This window comes from Acanthisitta chloris, unplaced genomic scaffold (genome assembly GCF_000695815.1).
Source record: "Acanthisitta chloris isolate BGI_N310 unplaced genomic scaffold, ASM69581v1 scaffold7365, whole genome shotgun sequence".
Classification (NCBI taxonomy): domain Eukaryota; kingdom Metazoa; phylum Chordata; class Aves; order Passeriformes; family Acanthisittidae; genus Acanthisitta; species Acanthisitta chloris.
In genome coordinates this window covers 28,880-49,666 of record NW_008675281.1, presented here as the reverse complement: position 1 = coordinate 49,666, position 20,787 = coordinate 28,880, and the positions used below count along the sequence as shown (strand labels likewise).

Here is a 20,787-nt window from a genome sequence, read left to right as displayed (position 1 = left end):
GAGCAAAAACAAATGAATTAAAAAAAACCCAAACAAACATGAAAGCGAAGAAACTACTTCAAAGAAAAAGGAAGAAAACCACCAAGAATTGTTATGAGTCAAACTCAAACTAAGTGAAAAAACCACAAAATATTTCCTGCAGGACTTAGGCGTGTGCCTCACCAGTAATATGTTGAACCTATAGCGACAGAGGCATACCATGAGGAACTAAAGGAATGGCTCAAAAAAAATCAGCTGTGCCTTAAATGTTCATTGCAGAATTTCTAAAACTCAATTCACGTATGGAAAATCATGAGTTAAATTTGAAAACAAGGTTTTCAATTAAATACCATGTTCTGTTCTCTTTCCTCAAGTGATTTACCCTGTTGTAGTCTGGAAGGCAAATAGAATTTGGGTCAAAGTACTGATTCCTTTCCTTCCTTTTTTCCCAGTTCTGTAGTAGTAAACATCTAAATTCAGTGCCAGAAGTCATAAAGTTAGAGCATGTATTATTATGCTTTGGAAACTGGAAAAGTAATTCTGCAATTAAGTGTGGACATGAAGTAAAATCCTGTTGAATTGCTTGTTCCCAATTGAGAAATGCATAGCAGTTGTCTGAATCTTTTCCTAAAGCATAGTGATTACTGGTAGGAGATGCAAGACTTCAAGCTATATGTGCATTGCGATAATAATTTCTCCTCTTATTTATCTTGGCGTTCTTTGCATGTCTTTGAACATCCTTGTTTGGGTCAGGCTTCATTTTCATTTTTTAATATATCGTGATGAGTCAAGCTATCGCAAAAATGATTCTTCATCAGAGGTTTTGTCAGAGTAAAGGAAACATAAGAACCCTGATTATTAGACGTCATATTTTCATGGACTACAGGAGTAATGGTAAGAGAGTTTAAAATCCGTGGTAGTAAAGGGCATGTTACAGACCAAGCCTTTCTCCTCTATGATAAAGGACCAAAGTGTGGCTTGAGAATCAATAGGTCTCTGGGAATGCAAATATGTTCAGTTTGGAAGCACTGAAATTTATTAATTCAGGCAGGGAGAGGCATTGTGTTTTCAGGATTTCAGCTGCTGTATTTGCCACACCTGCTCAGAAAGTAGAGCATGATATTTGCAAACGCTGCCCTCTGATTCCAGTTGAGGCAGGTCACGGCTACTGGCACTGCTCCAGGTCTGCATGGCTTATGTGCCCTTTGGGCTTTCAAGGTCTGCCACACTGCAAGCTAGATCCATTTCCCTTCAATAAGCATGAACTTTCACCCATCTGTAGAAAGAATAGATGATAGATATGCATTTCTCCAACTATGTGGGAATCAAAATAATTTTTAAAAACTTAAATAAAGGCTTTATTCTTCTTTAGAAAGCTATTAGATTTAGAAATGCTTTTCTAAATGTTCGTAGTACACATGAGTTATTGCTGAAACTGTGGAGGGACAGTGAAAATCCATGGATTATTGAATTTTGTATTAGGTAAAAGTAAACCATGACATAAGAAAAATAGACAGAATTGCAGGTATAAAACTGCCACAGAAATTGTTGAAAAGGGAAGTAACACATTAGAGTTCAGCAAAGACGATTGTGTACATTAGTGTTGTGTTGAAAAACTGGTTATTGAACACTCTTGACTTCCATATTTTCATGATCACTCTTGAAATTTACATCACTTGTAGGTACTATTGTCTTAGTACCTTGATGAGATAATTCATGCTGGTTGTTTGATTTAGGGACTCTTGAAGTTTTAATGGCTGTCATTTTGGTTAGTTACATACTTCAGTATATTTATTGTAAGGTACAAAAATTATACTAATTCTTCAAATATTATGTATATTACTTTTATACTGGCTTTGTTTTCTAGCTAGCAATATCAGGGTTACTTGTGATTTCTAAGTAAACTTATTCAAATGTTTTAATTCAATTATATTTATAGTAATTTGGCTGGACTCTACCATGTGTGAACTGGACAAAGGGGATTGTGTGAATGTAAGAGGAGCATATTTACCAAATATGATTAATGATGAAATGAAAATGATTCTGAGTTTGTGACTTGGTATCTTTTAAATGCTATTTTTCATTCTGTTTTTCCTTTTCCAGACCTTTATAGTATTGAATAAAGGGAAGGCAATATTCCGATTCAGTGCCACCTCTGCCCTGTACATGTTAACTCCTTTCAATCCTCTTAGAAAAATAGCTATTAAGATTTTGGTACATTCATATCCTTTTCAAGTGGTTAGTCTAAAGCTGTAATGAATGAGATGTTACTTAATATTTAAATCTTACTCTGGCACATGTCCCAGGATCAATATGATCTGTAGTGCTTTGTCCCTCTTCTCTCTACTATTTCTGTCTTCTGTTCTTTGTCCTATTCCCTTTTTACATTTGTGTTCATTGCTGAATCCTAATATAGTAATATTAGAAGCCAGACAGTCAGTCATCGTCCTTTACAATTTTTTTCTGTCTTCTTTCTTCCCCCACATATTTTTTTTCCTTCCCTCATTTTTCCTGTAATCATCACATCTTTTTTTCGTCTTTTCCCCTCCTGCACATTTTTCATAAACTGCAGATATATTGCTCAAAATACTTTCAGTTCTTCACTGCCACTGTGTGTTAAAAATTAAATCTTTGATCCCAAGTCTGTGCTCACATGAATATTTAGTGAAAACACAGTTTCATTATTCCTTTTCATTTTCTGATTCAGATCACATTTGCAGAAAGGAAGGTTCATAAAACATCTTATGTTTCTTGGTTTATTATACATTCTCAGTCCTATGCGTATCTCACCTGTCTATTTCATTTCTTGATCATTATTGCATTATACCCTTGTAATTGTGTTGATGTTTTCTTTTCAGTCTTCAAGTAGGCTACGAGATTTCCACATTGCAGGTAGAGATTTAGAAAGCTAAATTATTATAATTGCTTACCTATTATTTTGTCTTTTTCAGTGTTTTGATAGCTGTCTATAGTAGGTATCCCACTGGTCCGATCCCACGTGCTGATAGGAGCAATGAGGGCATTGTCTTTAGGAGGTCTGCTTACCTAAGGAACAAATCCAAATGTGTGCACACTTAGATTTTGCAGAAGTCTAACGTAAGCACACTGAAATTAGTTTTGTGTCTCACATTACATAACATATAGGGATCCTAAGATCATGCAGAATAAATCTTGAGAGGATTTTTTTCAGTCTTGGTAGCCTACACATGACGAGAATCAATCATGATACTGCATAGCCTGTTTTGAATGTTCTTGCTATAGGTGCCATGACATATAATTATTTGTCAATTAGATGACACTCCTTACCATATTCTAGGGCGTTACTCAGTTACATGAAATAATGGAAGACCATGGGACTGAGATGGTGGTGAAGAGCTAGTCACCAAAGTCAGAACATTAAAAAACATTGCTTAAAATTCTGTGAGAGTATATTGTAGTTATTTCTGCACTGATGAAAGAATTGTGACGATTTGCCACTCTGAGAGGACATTTCATCAAAAAGGATTTTGAAAGCCTATGTAAAATATAGGCTAGCGAATCACTCTTATAGCCTGTTAATTTTTTTAAGTTTTTAAAAATCTTTTTTTTCTCTTCTGCTCTGTTCGTATATGAATTACTAAATGAGCAGCTAGATTCTGAGTAAAGGATTTAAAATACATTTTCTGAGCAGAAAACCCAAAAATTTGTTGAATGTAATGCCATGGTTGTTTGACAGTTCAGAAGGCAGAAATATTTATTGGCACTTGAAGGGTTCTTTATTAATGTAGTCATGCCAAGAAGACTTCTTGAGGGGAACCTCACAGTACTTCTTACCCCATTATATTTGGATTTCTATTTAGGAGCCCTGCATGAACCTGCAGCTAAAGCTGTTTTCAAAATTGAGCTTTGTCCTCTCTCTATTTTAGGTGATGGTGCCATCATGTGGACATTTTGTGATTTGTCTGGATGGTTTTAATTTTGGTCATATTTCCATATCTAAGATGTCAGCAGTCCTAAGAGTAAAAGGTTATAGATCTAGAGCAATTCTGTTCAAGTCAGTGAAATTATTTATGACTTGGATCTGTTCTGGAATTCTTTTTAGATTTCTTTTTTTTTCCCTTGAGAATAACGTGCCTTCCCCTCCAACAACATTTATATTAAAAAGGTCATGTGTAAAACTAACAGTAATAAAATACTTTTCTCCCTAAAATTTCTTTATATTCTCTCCTGCTGTGTGTTAGCTGGCTTTCAATAGATATGTTACAATGATAGGCAAAAATGTTGATACATGTCAGATTTTATAGTGAAACATTAAAGTGAAGAAAATGTATTTTTCACTGCTTTGTATGCATAGAGTAGATAAGGTTTGTCTAGATCATCTAAAAGATATTATTTCCAGTAAATTAGAAGCTGCTACTTCAAGTTTTCACATTTGTATTCAGAAGGAACAAATAAGGGATTCCTAAAATTAGAAGTTGGGCTTTTGTTTTAATATCTTTCAGATTTTCTAATTTTTAGTGTGTGATTGTTCTCTTTTAGCTAGAAAGTAGTGACCGTGAAAGCTTTAACATTTTCAGGGCTTTTCCCTGACTATTAACACAGCAGTGGAGAGATAAATAGCTCCTGATAGTGAAAATCTGCCAGAGCAGTGTGTTATTTGATACTCTTTTTATGAGATTTTCTGGCTTACATTCCTTAACTCTTAACCTACATTATTCAGCATGCTGATCATGTGCACTATTTTGACCAACTGCGTATTTATGACCATGAGCAACCCTCCAGACTGGACAAAGAATGTAGAGTAAGTTAAATGGATTTTCTCTGGATAATATTCAGTAATCAGAAATAAACTGCTGTAAATTATTTTATGTTAGGATGGCATCCACTGGCAGCAACCACCTTGTTGGCATATCCTTTCAACAGCTATTCTGATGGTAGTTTCTGTGCTATAACATTAAATACATATACTGTCTTGTGACAAGTTGTTTGATGTCCATGCCCTATTCAGAGTACTAGATGGAAATGCTAAAAAGAAAAGCTAACCTTATGATCATACAGAAAAAGTGGATTATAAATATTTTTCACTGCATTCTCTGTTGCATCTGTGCAAGAATGCAAGGAGATCTCTCTTTCATCTCTGTTGCAATAACCGTTACAGATAAAGGGATCATCTTATGGATGGCTGTGTTTGCCATAGTGCAGCTTCCTTTTACCAAAGCCAATCTGACAATGGAAAACTTGTATGCAAAATAACTATTAAGAAAGTGTTGAAATGGTTGGCTAATCTTCTAATAGGAAGAGAAAAGGTGCAATATGATGTCAGCTATTTGGTGCCAATATACAGTGGTAGTTCGAAGGCTGTAGACCACAGTGTGAAACACTGCTCTTCGTGGTGTTTGGTTTTCACAGTAGCACATTATGTTTATGTTTCTTCTTCATTCCTTACTGCTTGGAATGATATGCACCTGTTTAATCTTCACTAATCAAAAGTGAAGTCATAGGAACTATAAAAGTCAGCAAAGGCATTCTCATTTTGAGTTCAGTGCAAAGGTATACGTATTCAAGATGTCTACCATGTAGTAAATATTTATGATAAAGATTGCTACATTGAATGTCTTTTTTTGGTGCCATTTAGATTTACAACAGGTGTTATCTCCTGAGTGAAGTTGTGCAGGAAAGAAACTTTTAGTTATTGAACATTCACATTGGAAAACTGGTTTCAGGTTGGCTCAGTTAGTTCAGGCTTTTTAAGCAGTTTTATTTGAATTCTTTTTCATTAAAGATACAAATGAAACAATTTCAAGGTGGCATCATTTGGACACAGAAGATTGAAAAAACTCAGAATCCTGGAATTAAGTTTTTTTATGTTTTACATTTCTACTATATTTTTTAGTCAAAACGAGTGGCTGAATTTTGTTGGTGTTTGTAAATATTCTTGGTTGTTCTTGAACAGGAGTTTTTGCATCTGAAACCACTTGTTTCATGTCAGTACTGCATCTGTCTTGCTGAAGGTGGAGTACTGGATATACCTACTCTCTAACAAAGTGAATGAGGACTGATGAGGGTTGGCACTTGCCAACTCAGGGTACTAAGCAACATTTCAGCATAAAAGTAACATTGAAGAAAGAAATTTTTAGTCTGGAAGCAACTTCTGAAATCCTAACATAATCCCTCTATGTGTTTTGTTATGGATTCAGACTGGACATAAATATGCAACAGTGAAGTAACTGGGAATTTTGCGTCTGTCTTACTGATAGAGATTGTAGAATTTTAACCTAAGCTATGGCTTGTCCTTTAGTTTTTTTAATCATAATGTCATTCTTCCTTCCTTATGGTATAAATTAGGTAGATGATTAAAGTTGGTTGTAACTGCCATGAAATTCTTATGCCACTTAAAGAGAAGAAAATGAGAATAAAGCAACTAGAGAGCATAAACTGTGAAGATAACGTGTGTATCTATAAACTCTGTCTTGCATATTTTCCTCAGATACACATTCACTGGAATTTATACCTTTGAATCACTTATTAAAATTCTTGCAAGGGGCTTCTGTTTAGAAGATTTTACATTTCTTCGAGACCCATGGAACTGGCTAGATTTCACTGTCATTACATTTGCGTAAGTCCTCTACTTATTTTTTTACAAAAATTCATTCTGATAGCATGAGATTAGTGACTAAAAATTGCCTCATATCTTGTCAGCCAGAACATTTGGAGCCTGGACTTCCTGCGGTTTCAATATGTTTCTTCTACCTCTTTTACACATTCCAGTATTTCTAACCAAGCATGTGCTGCAGAGGCCAGCATGGTGTGCCAACCCGTTAGGACTGTGAATGCCATCAGCCTGAACTGTTCATATCCTGTCTCCTTTCTGCATACCAGAATTAAAGGAATTCCTTTGACTTCCTGCTATAAGCTGACCAAATTAGGTTTTGAACATCAAGTCCAAGTGGTTTACTTTGATAAAACTTAGTTTACTTTATGGCCAGAAGCATATTTATAACACAGGCAAAATACAGTGAACCGTGAAGAGGTCTTGATCAAAGACCCAAGCAAATAGGATAAAATCTGCCTCAATTCTGAGTAACTGTGGTTTAATCCTACAGGTATGTAACAGAATTTGTAAACCTAGGCAATGTTTCAGCTCTTCGAACTTTCAGAGTATTGAGAGCTTTGAAAACTATTTCTGTAATTCCAGGTAAGAAGTAGTTGGTGTAAGGTGTTAGGCCCCTCGTATCTCCAACTGTTATTTGTGTGCTGTCATTGTGTTTGTGTGTGAACTCCCCTATTACAGATATGTGACAGAGTTTGTGGACCTGGGCAATGTCTCAGCGTTGAGAACATTCAGAGTTCTCCGAGCTTTGAAAACAATATCAGTCATTCCAGGTGAGAGCAAGGTTAAACACTGAGGCTGACTTTTGTTCTACAAAGGCTGTACTCACATTTTTAAAGCTTAAGCCTTGTTTGCTGCACATTGTCAACAAAACAAAAAGCAGGAGTCAAGATGTGTAATTTTATTTAAATTGATTCTTGCTTGTATTAGTTGTATTTTGTAAAAAAAAAAATCAGCCTTTGAGTTTAACAAATTCTTGCATGAGATATTTGCAGTAAACAGCCTATGTGATTTGCATCTTATGACATCAAGCTTTCGTTTACATGTTTTAAGTATAAGTTAATTTTAAGCTTTCATACTGATGCAAATTTTATCATTTATTGAAGGCACTTGATATAACAACTTAATTCACTTTTAAGTCATGTATAAAGAATTAAACTCTAAAGGATAGCATGGGCCATGCATGGGGTATTGTTTTAAAGATGTCTTTCTTCTCCAAACCATCACCCTTCTTATATTGTAAGACTATTATGATATCATTTGAATATACATGTACAATGTCTTTACAATGGGTTTACTAATGCAGAATGTTTTGAAAGGTTCATATAATAAAGGTTTGGGCAAGAAGCATCAGCAAAAGCAAATTATGCGTTTCTCTGCAGGGTTGAGATATAGCATGAATAATAAAATCACTTGTTTTGGCATAAACAATGTGTTTGGAATTATCTACTTTTTATTTCTGCACACTATAAAATAAGCATAAACTTACATCTTTTCATTCATCTTCACAAGTAACAAGGCTTTTCATTAAATTTATTGTATCACAAATATTACAGTAATTTACTAGTCATTTTGCATGAAGTCTTTATCAGGAAAAAATCACATAATCTTTTTTGTGTGTTTAGTATCTGTTTAACATCACAGTAAAAATCTTTTCTCTCTGCAGGCTTGAAGACTATCGTGGGAGCCCTAATTCAGTCTGTGAAGAAGCTCTCAGATGTTATGATCCTGACTGTGTTTTGTCTGAGTGTATTTGCACTAATAGGGCTGCAGCTGTTCATGGGCAACTTGAGGAACAAATGCCTGCAGTGGCCTCCAGACAATTCTACTTTTGAAACAACTGTTATTTCCATCTTTAATAGCTCTATAGGTGAAAATGGTACATTTATTAATACGACAATGACAACATTTAACTGGGATGAGTACATCGAAGACATAAGTAAGAGTTAATTTTATCATCTACTGCATTGATTTTCTGGAATTTATTTAAACAGATACATGAACATCAGTGTCTTTCCCTTGCCTTAAAAAGTGTGTAATCCGGCCAAGTGATATAAAAGCACTAATTTTGTGTAGTAAGTAAAAGAACTGTCATAACGTAATTTAACATAGTCATAATATCCTGCTGGGTACCAAAGTGTCTTTTTACCTTTTACTGAGCATTACTTTTAGAGTAAAACCACATTGCAGTGTAAACCAGAAATTTTCGTGCTAACTTGAAGCTTCCTGAAATAGTGTGACAGCCCTGATATGGGATCTGAAATCTAACAGCTAGATTAGTGCAAGATAATGTCCAATATCATAAATCCATATTTGAACATCAGTTTGCTCATGAATCCTGCTATGGCATGTAAACGCAGCTACATTGGTTCTTCTGAAACTCTGTGAGAGTCCACAGTCCCTGCACCACACTCCCTCACACAGCACAGACATGCCTTCATGAGAATACTGGTGATTGATCTCATGCTTCTCATTCCATCAAAATAAGAACCAGGTTCCATATTATGTGTCTTTTAATTTTTTTCTTAGTTGTGGAACCAAGAAATTAGCATTTTGGTCTCCTTTGTACCTCATAATACAGTATTTCCACTGTTTTGGGTAATTAATGTCACAACTGTGTTAACAGAAATTGTTTTAAAATTCAGATCGAGTAACTCTGAACGTATCTATAGTAGATTGCTGTTCTCTTTCATAATGGTAAATGGTGTCAGTCTCTCCTATTTATCTGTTCAGCTCCTATTTATTTTAATATACGTAGTGTTTTCGCTGCATAATTAGGCATAATCTTAGGGGGTTTATAGTCTTTGTAAATGTTGTAACTGATGACTGCATCATGGAAAGTCAGGAAACCTCAGTTTGAGAACTAAATGCTTTTGGATCCAAATCTTATTGCCTTATAATCCTTTAATATACTTATCATCTCAGCATGCTTGTAGTATAGAAACATCATGGAGAAATTTTGGTTGATAACCTATTCTTAAAACCATCTGAAGAACAGATTCCATTCCATCCCCTTTTAGTTGTTTCTGGTACTACATCACACAAAGAGAAAGTTTTTTCCTAAATATCTGACCTACATTTTCCTACGTTCAGATTGAATATATTACTACTTCTCCTGGGGGACTTAGAAATAAGATAATCATAGACTACTTTATATTAGTCTTTATGATGTTTTAAAACTCTTATCTTCTTTATTTCTGGTCTTTTCTAAGCCAAGCAATCCTATTTTCTGTTTTGCATTTTCCATACCTATTTTCACCTTTCTTTTTTTTTCGTTATCAGGCTTTTTCCAATTAGTCTCTGATTTTGTCTTCTTGTTGTTTTTTCTGCTGCCTTTTTTTGCTTGTGGTTTTTGTTTGCTTGTTTGGGTTTTTTATGACATGCTCAAATTGGGTCCTTCTCTAATAATTACTTTTAATTGGTATCTTTACCTCATGTGTCATATATGCAACATTCCTATTAACACATTTCAAAATTACCTCATTTTTAAGTCAGCTCTGTATTGTTGATTCACAGTCAACTTGGAGTTTGTGACGGTCACTGCATGGTATTGTACAATGGTGGCTGTGGCCATATCCTGTATGTTTTGTATTTATGTATTTGATTTTGCCTTGTAAATCATAGCATTTTCCACTCATCTCTACTGGAATAAATCCAATTGCTTTTGGACCAACTTGTCAGTTTGTAAAGGTCATTCTGAATTTCAATCATCTTGTCTCCCAGCTTGATGACTTCAGGATGCTTGATGCATATTTTTCTATTGTTTTGTGTCTTGAGATGGTAATGAAACTTGTTATGAAAACATGTCTAGCACAGATCCCTGGAGGATTGTCAGAGAGCTGCTCTTGTGGATTGACATTGGGCCACTGGCGACTACTCTCTGAGAATTTTTTTCAAGTATTTTGTGATGTTTCCACCCAGAACATATCTCCTTCGTTTGTATACAGAGGTGTCATGTAGGACTTGTACCCATGAGTGGATACATGCATGTCCTGCTAGTAAGTTGGCAGAAGACAGGAATACTTTTATATATGGCATATTTTTTACAAACTCATATTGGCTATTTTTATTACTTTTTCATTATAATTTTTGTATTAAAAAATAATTATGTGTTTTCCAAAATAGTGGGTGAGAGTTGAGCCAATTGGGTGGTTTAACTGGATCCTCTGCTGTCCAGAGGAGGAGCTGTGCTACATGAGAGTGCAAATTAGGCCCAGAGACAATTTTGAAAGTCCAGCTTGGAACTTATTTGCATCTTTAAACTTCTTAAACTCTTTAAGTAGGGTTAGATCTCTCACAGGGGGATCACCAGAATGTCTGAAAATCCACTGATTCTTGCCTGAGACTAGATTGCAGATGTATAAATTTATTTAACAATGCATGCAATCTCTCTCTCTCTTTAAAAAGAGTTTATGCTGCCTCTGTTGTATACTGGTGGTGACAGAGTAGAAACAGTCAATAGGAACTGGTTGCAATTCCCTGCTTGTCTGTTTAGCATTAGCCCTAAGTTTATGCCAGCTAAGCGAGTCCATGCCAGCTGGCAGTGAATCTCATGGAGCCATCTGCTTCCCGGGAACAGCCAGAACATACCTAATTCTGGCAACTTTAGCTAATATGCCACCTGACCCAAAAATCTCCACAAGAGATTCCCAATTTACCATAGGAATCCCAAACTAGGAATGGCAAATTGTTTTTCCCTTTCTGCTGCAAAGCAGAACAAAGAAAAGAATGTGCTGGGGGCTTTTAATACTCTGTCTCTTTAAATTATATTTCACCTCATTTTGATAGTTAGCCGGTTAGATACTCCAAGTACATTCCTCTGGTATAGAATCTTGTGTACTAATTTTGTGGATTGTAAAGTAAAAGCTTGTTTTTTCTCAGCTGCTCAAATCAAGATCCAACTAGCAATTTCTCGTGTGTGTTATGTTCTTGTGCTGTAAAACTTTGGTATTTTTTCAAGGAATACTTCAATAAAATAATATGTAATGAACAGTTATAAATCGGTAACACTAAATATTATATATCAAAGTGCATGAACAAAGCCAGAGAATTGTCCTCATCCTTTGCCTCACTTTCCTGGTATAGGTTCCATCTGCTGATATACACAATTTGGTATTCCACCCATTGTATATTACTCATTTGGTTAGGCTGCTGAGAATTAAATGTATGACTACCTTTCTATTTTCCAAAGAAAGGCAAACTTTATAGGAAGTAATTTTCCTGTCAAAATAGTGTTTTTCATGCTTTTTTCATTCCTAACCATTATATATTGCAGTTAAATTGTTTGTTAGCTCTGGTTATTTCTTTAAAGTGTAAAAGTCTATATAATTGCTCAATTTCCATTAGGTATAAATGTTATCTTTCTCATCACCTTTTTGATTTGTTTTTAAAAAAAAAAACAGGTCATTTTTACTTCTTGGAAGGACAAAATGATGCACTGCTGTGTGGCAATAGCTCAGATGCAGGGTAAGAAAATGTTCATCATTTTTTATTATACATCATGGAAAATTAATTACCTACTTAGAATAGCTCAGGTGGTCAACTTTAATATTAACTGTACTGTAGAGTTGCAAATTACTGATGCTTTGCATTTGAAGCTATACCTAAATATAACCATCTGTGTGATTTGGGTTTACACAGGCACTTTTGTTAGCATCTTAGGCTACTTTTGTAAAGGTAACCACATGAAGCTATGTGCATTAATGTTGCTGCCAGCTTGCTGACAACTTTATCATCAGCCATGCTAGTTGATGCTCTTCTCTTTTCCTGGTGGAGATGTGTTATCATGACAAATTGTGGGGAAGGGTAGATTACTATTAGTTATATTATTAAAGCATTGAAATATCATTAGGAAATGGACTTAAAAATTGAAAACCAATAATATATATATTTTGATCTTCAGTATGTAGAATAAAATTTTACTTGTTCATAATTTCATTAGCAACTGGTACTCCTGAACAATTTTGTTTACTACAGCATATTGTAATTTAGAGTAGTTGTTAAAAATAGCATTTCCTCTTCTTTTGTAGTCAATGTCCAGAAGGATATATATGTGTGAAAGCTGGTAGAAACCCCAACTATGGCTACACAAGTTTTGATACATTCAGTTGGGCATTCTTGTCACTGTTTCGATTGATGACTCAGGACTTTTGGGAGAATCTTTACCAGCTGGTGAGGACTTATTAAAATAAACAGCACCATCACCAATACCATTACTACATAGTACTTGCATAGTTATTTTCATTCACATGTCCCTAAGGCCTTTGGAACAGAAATCATCTTTAATTTCATACATGTAAGCTATTGTCTAAAACAATAAGGCCCTTATTCATGATTTAGGTTCCCATGTACTACTTAAATACATTAGAAGGAATATTTTATTTTATGAAGGTGATTAAACATTATTGGGTTTTTTTCCAAATAAGTAAATGAACTTAAGTTGTTAAAATTTCTTACCCAAACATGCTGTAAATTGATGCTAGTGAAATTGATTTGTAGTCTAGTACAAAGATGTTCTGTTTGAAAAGGCTGCATCTTGTCCCTGAACTACACATAGCCTTAACCTGAAGGACAGTAATTTTGTCCACTGTGGCATTTTGTATACTGCACTGTCTTTGTGGCACTGTAGTTTGGGACTGATGAGGCAAGAAGGTAAGATGCTGATTAGTGGCCCCACTGCTGTTAAATTTAAAGGCTATAATATAGATGTATATATTATTTTTGGTATAAGTTCTGAAGTATTCAAGCTACAGAATCTGATTTACATGAAACTTAGATTTTTTGCATATGTATCCAGGATATAATATTATTTCTATATGGAAAAAGTAACTAAATAATCTTGTGCTACCATAAAGTAAACTTATAATGTATTTCTGGATTATAACACAGAGGCTACCATCTTATGCAACAGTATTTAAAGTCTGCTAAAATGTATATTATCTCTTTTTCTCCAGACACTGCGTGCTGCTGGGAAAACATACATGATATTTTTTGTTTTGGTCATTTTCCTGGGTTCTTTCTACCTGATTAACTTGATCCTGGCTGTGGTTGCCATGGCCTATGAAGAACAGAATCAAGCAACCATGGAAGAAGCAGAACAGAAAGAGGCAGAATTTCAGCAAATGCTGGAACAACTGAAAAAGCAACAGGAAGAAGCTCAGGTATCCCTGTAAAGTAAAATTTCTTCTTCCATTCATGATTGTGGTCAGATGCTTTATGTCCACATATGAGAATACTTTTACTCCTCTATTCCTACCAATATATTACTTTCAGTCTCATGAATTCTTTCGTATTGCAAACAATCTTTACTCTTTTCCACTGCGCTGTTTCTGCTGGCTTGAGTGAACCTGTTAATTTGTCTCAAAAATGATAACCAAGAAGCTAAAACACTGGATTTTCAAATTGGAGCTGGAAATTAAATTTTTAACTAAGCACTCAAACAAGCTGCCCAGAGTGCTTGTGGAGATAATCAAAAGCTGTCTGGACATATTCCTTGAGCAACCTGCTTTAGCTGACCCTGTCTGTACTGGGCAGTTGTACATCATGACCTCCAGAGGTTTCTTTCCAACCTCTATCATTCTGTGATTATCTGAAATTAAGATAGTGATGTGAGAAAAAAACCACAAACAGGAATTCTGCTTATATGAATGAAAGAAGCAAAAATAGTATAGGTGCTCTAGAGGAAATATTTTGGTTCAGCAATATTTGGCTTTTTCTACTTCCTCTCCAGCTCTCACAGCAGAAAGCCATAGTGTTCCAGTTTTAAAGAAAACTGGAAAAAGTGAAGAAACTGGCAAAAACACTTCTGTGGTACATATGTAGTGATTACATACTGCTTTGAAATTAATTTTCATTTTTTGAAGACTCTCAAATCTTTAGTAGGATAATTGATAATGTCTCCCTCTCATGTGGCCACATGGAGCACAAGTTGAACTGTCTTCCATGTAAGCACATGACTAAAGTCAGCAATCAGGGGGTTTTTTGTTCATTGGTTAGTTCCTATCTATTGGGTTTTGTGGTTTTGGTTTGTTTTTGTGTACCACAACTTGTAAATAAATGGTAATTAAAATGCTCCACGTTTTGAAACTTCAAACAGCAACAGGAATCTGTAGTGTCTATAGTTTAACTCAGATCTCTGATTCTGATTTGCAAAACTGAGTCTTACAGTCTGTGTTACTGAGTCTTTAATAGACTAGAGAGTAATCAGAATCTCATTGGAATGTTGTAAGAAGGTGTTTCTTCCTGTTAACAGGGATTTTGCCAGTTGTTTGAGCCTTGATTCCTTATTTTTACGTAGTATTTCGGATGAAAAGTTGATTGCAACATGTTGCTCCAGTCTAAAACAGATGCTTGGTTACCTGTCAGCAGTTTTCCCTTGGGTTGCTCTAACTCCTGGTTTATGAAGCAGTGGCAAATTACGGTTCCTGTGGTATTTCATAAATTATACTTGTAATATGCTGGGTTCAATGAAGTAGAATCACTGTTTTTGTTTCAAAATAATATTTTTTTTAAGAATGGAAATAGATTTAATATAGTGAGTGCTCTGTGTGTTTGTATAAATGTTGTAAATTGCATATGTGCTTGTACATATAGGCAGCAGCAGCAGCTGCAGCAGCTGACTCAAGAGATTATAGTGGAGTAGGTGGAATAGGTGGATTCTCCGAAAGTTCTTCTGAGGCATCAAAACTGAGCTCAAAGAGTGCTAAAGAGAGAAGGAATAGAAGAAAGAAAAAAAAGCAAAAAGAACAATCTGAAGGCGAGGAGAAGGATGGGGAAGAATTTCACAAGTCTGAATCAGAGGACAGCATCAAAAAGAAAGGTTTCCGATTTTCCATTGAGGGGAATAGACTGACATACGAAAAGAGATTCTCTTCCCCGCACCAGGTACCATAGTATTATTACCTCTTAAACACCTTTGTTGTCTACTCATCATATAAAGAAAACCCTGTAAAGTAGTTTGGTTAGTTCTTGCAAGATACTACAGGTACTTCAATATCTAAAAGTATGACCAAGTTAAAACTTGCAGCCAAATATGAAACTGTAAGAATTTGAGAGATTTTGATTTTATTTTGAATTTGTGTGAAAAATCAAAATATATTCTATTAATTAACATGAGCTGTATTTCAAGTTTCTTAATGAAAATGGACCTATTTTCCCATCAAGTTGGATGCATTTATCATGATCAGTGGCTTGAAGATATGGTACACACATACAAATAAGTTTGATATTTTAAATGAGAAAAGTACTAGAATTTGGGATGCAAAAATTTCAGTAGAAATTACATAAATGTTCATGTGAACTTTGAGAAATTAATTGATATGAGACCATTAATTGTGTTATCTTAAAGAAGGTGGAAATATGCGTGGCAATGTGTCTTTGCATGTGTTCTCTTACATTGAAACACCAATGACTCAGAGTGCCATCTGCATCTCGCATTTATTTCATTTGATGGTTTTGTTATGTTATCTCTTCTACAGTTTTCAAAGCTCCTCTTCATTTGTCCACCTCTCACTCTCCCCTCAGCACTTCAAGTCCTGGCCTCACATACATTCTGCCCTTTTTCTGCCCCTTTGTGTGCCTTAATATGCTTCTTCCTTTTATTCCCACCTTCTCAGTTCTTACTGGCCTTTATGACTTGCTTTCTCCCTCTTTGTAGTCATTATTACTAAACTCATTCCTGCCCTTTTAATCCTCTTTTATTACTGTCTCTGGAAAGCCTGTTTCATCCCTTAATAGATCATGAATATTCATATTCTGTTCATGTAACGTTTTCTCCAGCTCTCATTTTCAGAGAAGCTCAGACCTCTTCATCCAATGTTTTCTTATTAAGGACTGTCCTTAGATCAGACTGTGGTGGGAATATAACATTTCCAGCTTTCTATTTCTGCCACTCCTTCCATTCACTTCCTAACATACTTTCTTTTTTAATAGTACTGCATCCTTCCCCACTACCCTCTCTCTTTAGTCTGCCCCTGTTTTGTGTTGTTAACCATCTAACTAATCTCTGTAAGACTTCATTGCTGCATTTAGTTAGCTCATGATTCATTCTGTTCCTTATACAAATTTTCACACCTATATCAATTGACTTCAACTTTGTGTTGAAGACCCATCTGATCCCTTAGGTGCATATTCTTGCCTGTCTTCATTTTAACTGCAGCCTTATTCAACTGCAGCTCAATTCATCCATCTTGTGAGAAATGAAGCATTCTTCATACAACTTGCTCTCCTAACCTTTTCATCTCCAAGGTCATTTACAGCTGTTTTACTATGGCAGTCTAGTAATCCCCTCCCCTCTGGTTTCCCAACCCTAGTTCCATTTCACTCTGGATTCTAGCAGAAGTTCCACTCACCAATTTTTAATAACGTTTTCCTAGCGAAAACTCAGGTTTATATCTCATCTTTGACTTTTTTCTTGACATTTCATTTTCTTTCAATGTAAATGACCATTGACCTCTTGAAAACTTATTCGTCGTAACATTCATGGTTTTGCCTCCTCTCAATTCTCCTAGTTTAGTTGTTATTTAGATGATCCTTTTACCCCTTTGACAGTTTTCTAAGGGATTTCCACAAGGCCTTTTGCTAGTTCCCCCCCTTCTCTCTCTCTCTTCCTTTTTTTTTTTTTTTAAATATACTCTGGACCCACAACTGTGAATCATTTTTAACTTGGACGTCTTTCCATGTCCCAATTACTGCTGTATTCATCAAGAATGCTGTTGCAAAGAGCACTAACCTATCCCATTGCTTTTACCCAATCTGCTAGTAAATGTATTTACCTAAAGAAATATTTTAATGCCATAAAACATACTGTGCCTAAAGTTCCTCCCAACCCACCTTGTCTACTTACAGTAAACAAGTTGAGTCCCACCTTTGACTGACCCATGCCAGCATCCATATCCTCCTGTTAAATTTACAAACTGGTTTCTTTGAGCTCTTTCTTGTATGCTGCCCCTCATGCTTGGAAGAAGCTTCCATGAGTTTTCACAGAACACTTCATTGCTTTCCTCAAATCCCTCTTTAAAACTCTCTTTTACCATGCTGCCTACAGAAAGCTTGACAGGGAAGTGACCTCAGGTGAGCTAAGACAACTGTTTATCATACTCACCAATTTTGCCTCCTTGTATTCCCTCTCTTTTTGTATCCATCTGTTGTGTTACACTTAGATGATAAGTTCTTTGCAGAGTGCCTTTTTGTTCGATGTTTTGCAGTACCTAGAACAATAGGGCTCAGGTCCACAAAGATAAATTGCAGAAGAAAAACAAAGACACTGCTTTGTTATGTATTATCTCTGCTGTTCATAGAGGTCTTGGGTGAAATCAGGTGCTAATATTAATCAATCTAGACAATATGATATGAATTAAAATTAAAACGTATTATTATTTGTACGATCTGAGTGTTATTTTGACTCTGATCCTGAAGAGATCCTCTCACAGCAGAATATTTACTCACGAGGAAACTGATGAAGATTAGCTAAACCGTTCATACAAAATTACAGGCATATCTTTGCATATTCAGGATAGCTACGACTTTAAAAAAGAAATAAAAACCTTATTGTGGCCTACTTGACTAGTATCTGAAAAGATATGTGTTTTTTTTAAATTAGGCAGTGTTTGAGAGCTACCTCTGTGTGCAGACTGAGTCACAGGAAATTTTATTTACTCAGCCTGTCAGATTAATGCCAACCTGGGGTAAACAGTGTCTAGATATGCTTACAGTTTATGAACAGTTGGTAATAACAGAGGCAGAATGGCAGAGGAAACAATTCTGTCAAGCAGTTTCTTTTACTCTAATTAAACCAATTGATTTTGTATATGCGAAGTAGTAAAATAACTAGTCTTCGTCTGTCACTTATGTGCTTTTGTTTACTACCCAAAAAGGAGTGTATTAGTGGGGGACTGTACCAGTTAATTTCTTTGTGGATGACCTTACCCTTTAAGACATTGTGGGGTTTTCCTCTGTATGAAAATGTTATGTTTTAAAGGATTTTCATCTGATAATAATAATCTTTATTTGCCTGCAGTCTTTGCTGAGCATTCGTGGCTCCCTGTTTTCCCCAAGGCGCAACAGCAGAACAAGTCTTTTCAGCTTCAGAGGTCGAGCAAAGGATGTAGGATCAGAAAACGACTTTGCCGATGATGAGCACAGCACTTTTGAAGACAATGAGAGCAGAAGAGATTCTCTCTTTGTTCCTCATAGACACGGTGAACGGCGCAACAGTAACATTAGTCAGGCCAGTAGGTCATCCAGAACAATACCTCCACTTCCAGCAAATGGCAAAATGCACAGCACTGTGGATTGCAACGGAGTAGTTTCTTTAGTCGGTGGGCCACCAGCTCTGACGTCGCCTACTGGACAGCTTCTGCCAGAGGTGATGATTGATAAAGCAGCCTCTGCTAGCAATGTAAGGAAGTCTGCAATAGCTCAGGCATGATGTCCTCTCCCTGTATGATCAGCCGCTGTTTCTACAAAACGTAGTCACTTGGCAATTATTACCTTTCTGGCCAAGCTCCTTTCATATATTCCAGTTATAAGCTAAAGGAGAAACTGAAATTGTCTCGTTCTTACTAACTAAATATGTGAAAATAAATGCTAATTTACTGGGAATTAACAGAATAGCATAGTAAACCATTGAATAAATTTCATCTGTGTAGCCTTACATCCATAGATTCATTATGCTAACTGAAGACTTAACTGGAAGGCTCTATACTTCTATATCAGAAAGGATATCAAATGGAAAAAAATCCTAATTCTATTTACTTAATGGAATATATTAAATGAGTATTTCACTTCGCAGTGACGTACGTGAAACTTTTGATGTAACACTGGTAGTACAACTTACATGGGTTGTGATAGTGTTGCTGTAACATAGTTTATTTTTCTATGCTTTTTTAATGTCAACATTATTAACTTTTTTCTTTTCTTTTGTTGTAGTTTATTTTCTAAATTAAGACGTCTTAACAAAATGCACTTGCTCTTTGTTCTTTTACTGCTAGCTGTGTGGGCTGTGCATTTTCATGTTTAGAAAAAGGCTTCACTGCCTAATTAGAAAGACTCAGCACAGCTCATTGATAAATATTGCGGAACATTTTATAGTCTAAAATCTGTTTATAGTCTAAAGTCTGTTTTAATGTCTCAGCCCTATTTCAGCAAAATACTTAAGAACTTATTCTTTAGGCAGAAAAGCAATCCTACTGAAATATTTGACTATTTGCTCTATGCAAAGTTAGGCATATATTAGTCTATTGCAAAACCACAATAGAAATGAAGCATGGTGTGGACAGCAGAGCATTTTAAACCAGTATACTTCTGTAATAACTTACAGTGTTATTCTTATTAAATGAACAATCAGTAGGCTATTTTACCAGTGTTTTATTTTCAGGGAACTACTACAGAAACTGACTTAAGAAAGAGACGATCTAGTTCTTATCATGTTCCTACTATGGACTACCTAACAGATCCTAGTGCAAGGCAAAGAGCAATGAGTATAGCCAGCATGCTTACAAACACAATGGAAGGTATGTAACACAGATTCTTTTTGTATGACAGTGCTTTGAGATACATTAAGTAGTAACGGTGTTTTAAGGCAGCTATTTCAGCCTAAACCGTACAGGCAAGAAGAAATGTCTATATAAAAGTAGTTTGGTTTGGGGTTTTTTAATATGGGAATGATAAATTTGGAAAAGCAGTGAAGCTTGCAATATACTGATAGGTTTGAGGAGGAAGCAGCAAGCTTCCAATTTAAATGCGAGCACACCCAATTGTTCAACACAGTCTTTCTCTAGTGAAGTTATGTTTTGGGGTAAAAGCTCTATTTAGATTATGGAAATGGCTATGCTTCTTGCAGTAGAACCAGTTCAATGGACGTGCTGTTTCAAAGAAAGGATTGCATTCTTCTTTCTATAAAGCTAAATATAATGAATCTGAATCATGGAATTAAGCAACTATTTGTAAGAAAGGGTTACTTTGAGGCTTAAGTGACTATGCCCAAAGTAGCAAACTGGAAGGTAATAATGAGCAGTTGTGCACATGTGGACTATAATGCTGTCTAAGTAGTTGTCTGACTTCAGGTCTGTTCTAAATGTGTATCTTTCATGAGGGAACTGTAAAATGTTTTGTTGGAAGGAACCTTAAAGACCATCTAGTTCCAACCCCCTTGCCATGGACAGGGACACCTTTCACTGGACCAGGTTGCTCAAAGCCCCATCCAGGTTCACCTTGAATGC

At 35.6% G+C, this 20,787-nt stretch overlaps 1 protein-coding gene across 1 annotated transcript in view; it reads left to right on the top strand.

Moving 5' to 3' along the window:
• LOC103803147 (sodium channel protein type 2 subunit alpha) overlaps positions 1-20,787 on the top strand; it is a gene marked incomplete at its 3' end in the record, with an annotated part of 49,998 nt that overhangs the window by 1,290 nt on the left and 27,921 nt on the right. Inside the window, exons 2-12 of the mRNA XM_009075684.1 lie at positions 2,083-2,201; positions 4,670-4,759; positions 6,446-6,574; positions 7,250-7,341; positions 8,235-8,507; positions 11,971-12,034; positions 12,598-12,739; positions 13,522-13,728; positions 15,161-15,451; positions 18,585-18,965; positions 19,944-20,079. Coding sequence (XP_009073932.1) covers positions 2,083-2,201; positions 4,670-4,759; positions 6,446-6,574; positions 7,250-7,341; positions 8,235-8,507; positions 11,971-12,034; positions 12,598-12,739; positions 13,522-13,728; positions 15,161-15,451; positions 18,585-18,965; positions 19,944-20,079 — 1,924 coding nt within the window. The remainder of the gene's footprint in view (positions 1-2,082; positions 2,202-4,669; positions 4,760-6,445; positions 6,575-7,249; positions 7,342-8,234; positions 8,508-11,970; positions 12,035-12,597; positions 12,740-13,521; positions 13,729-15,160; positions 15,452-18,584; positions 18,966-19,943; positions 20,080-20,787) is intronic.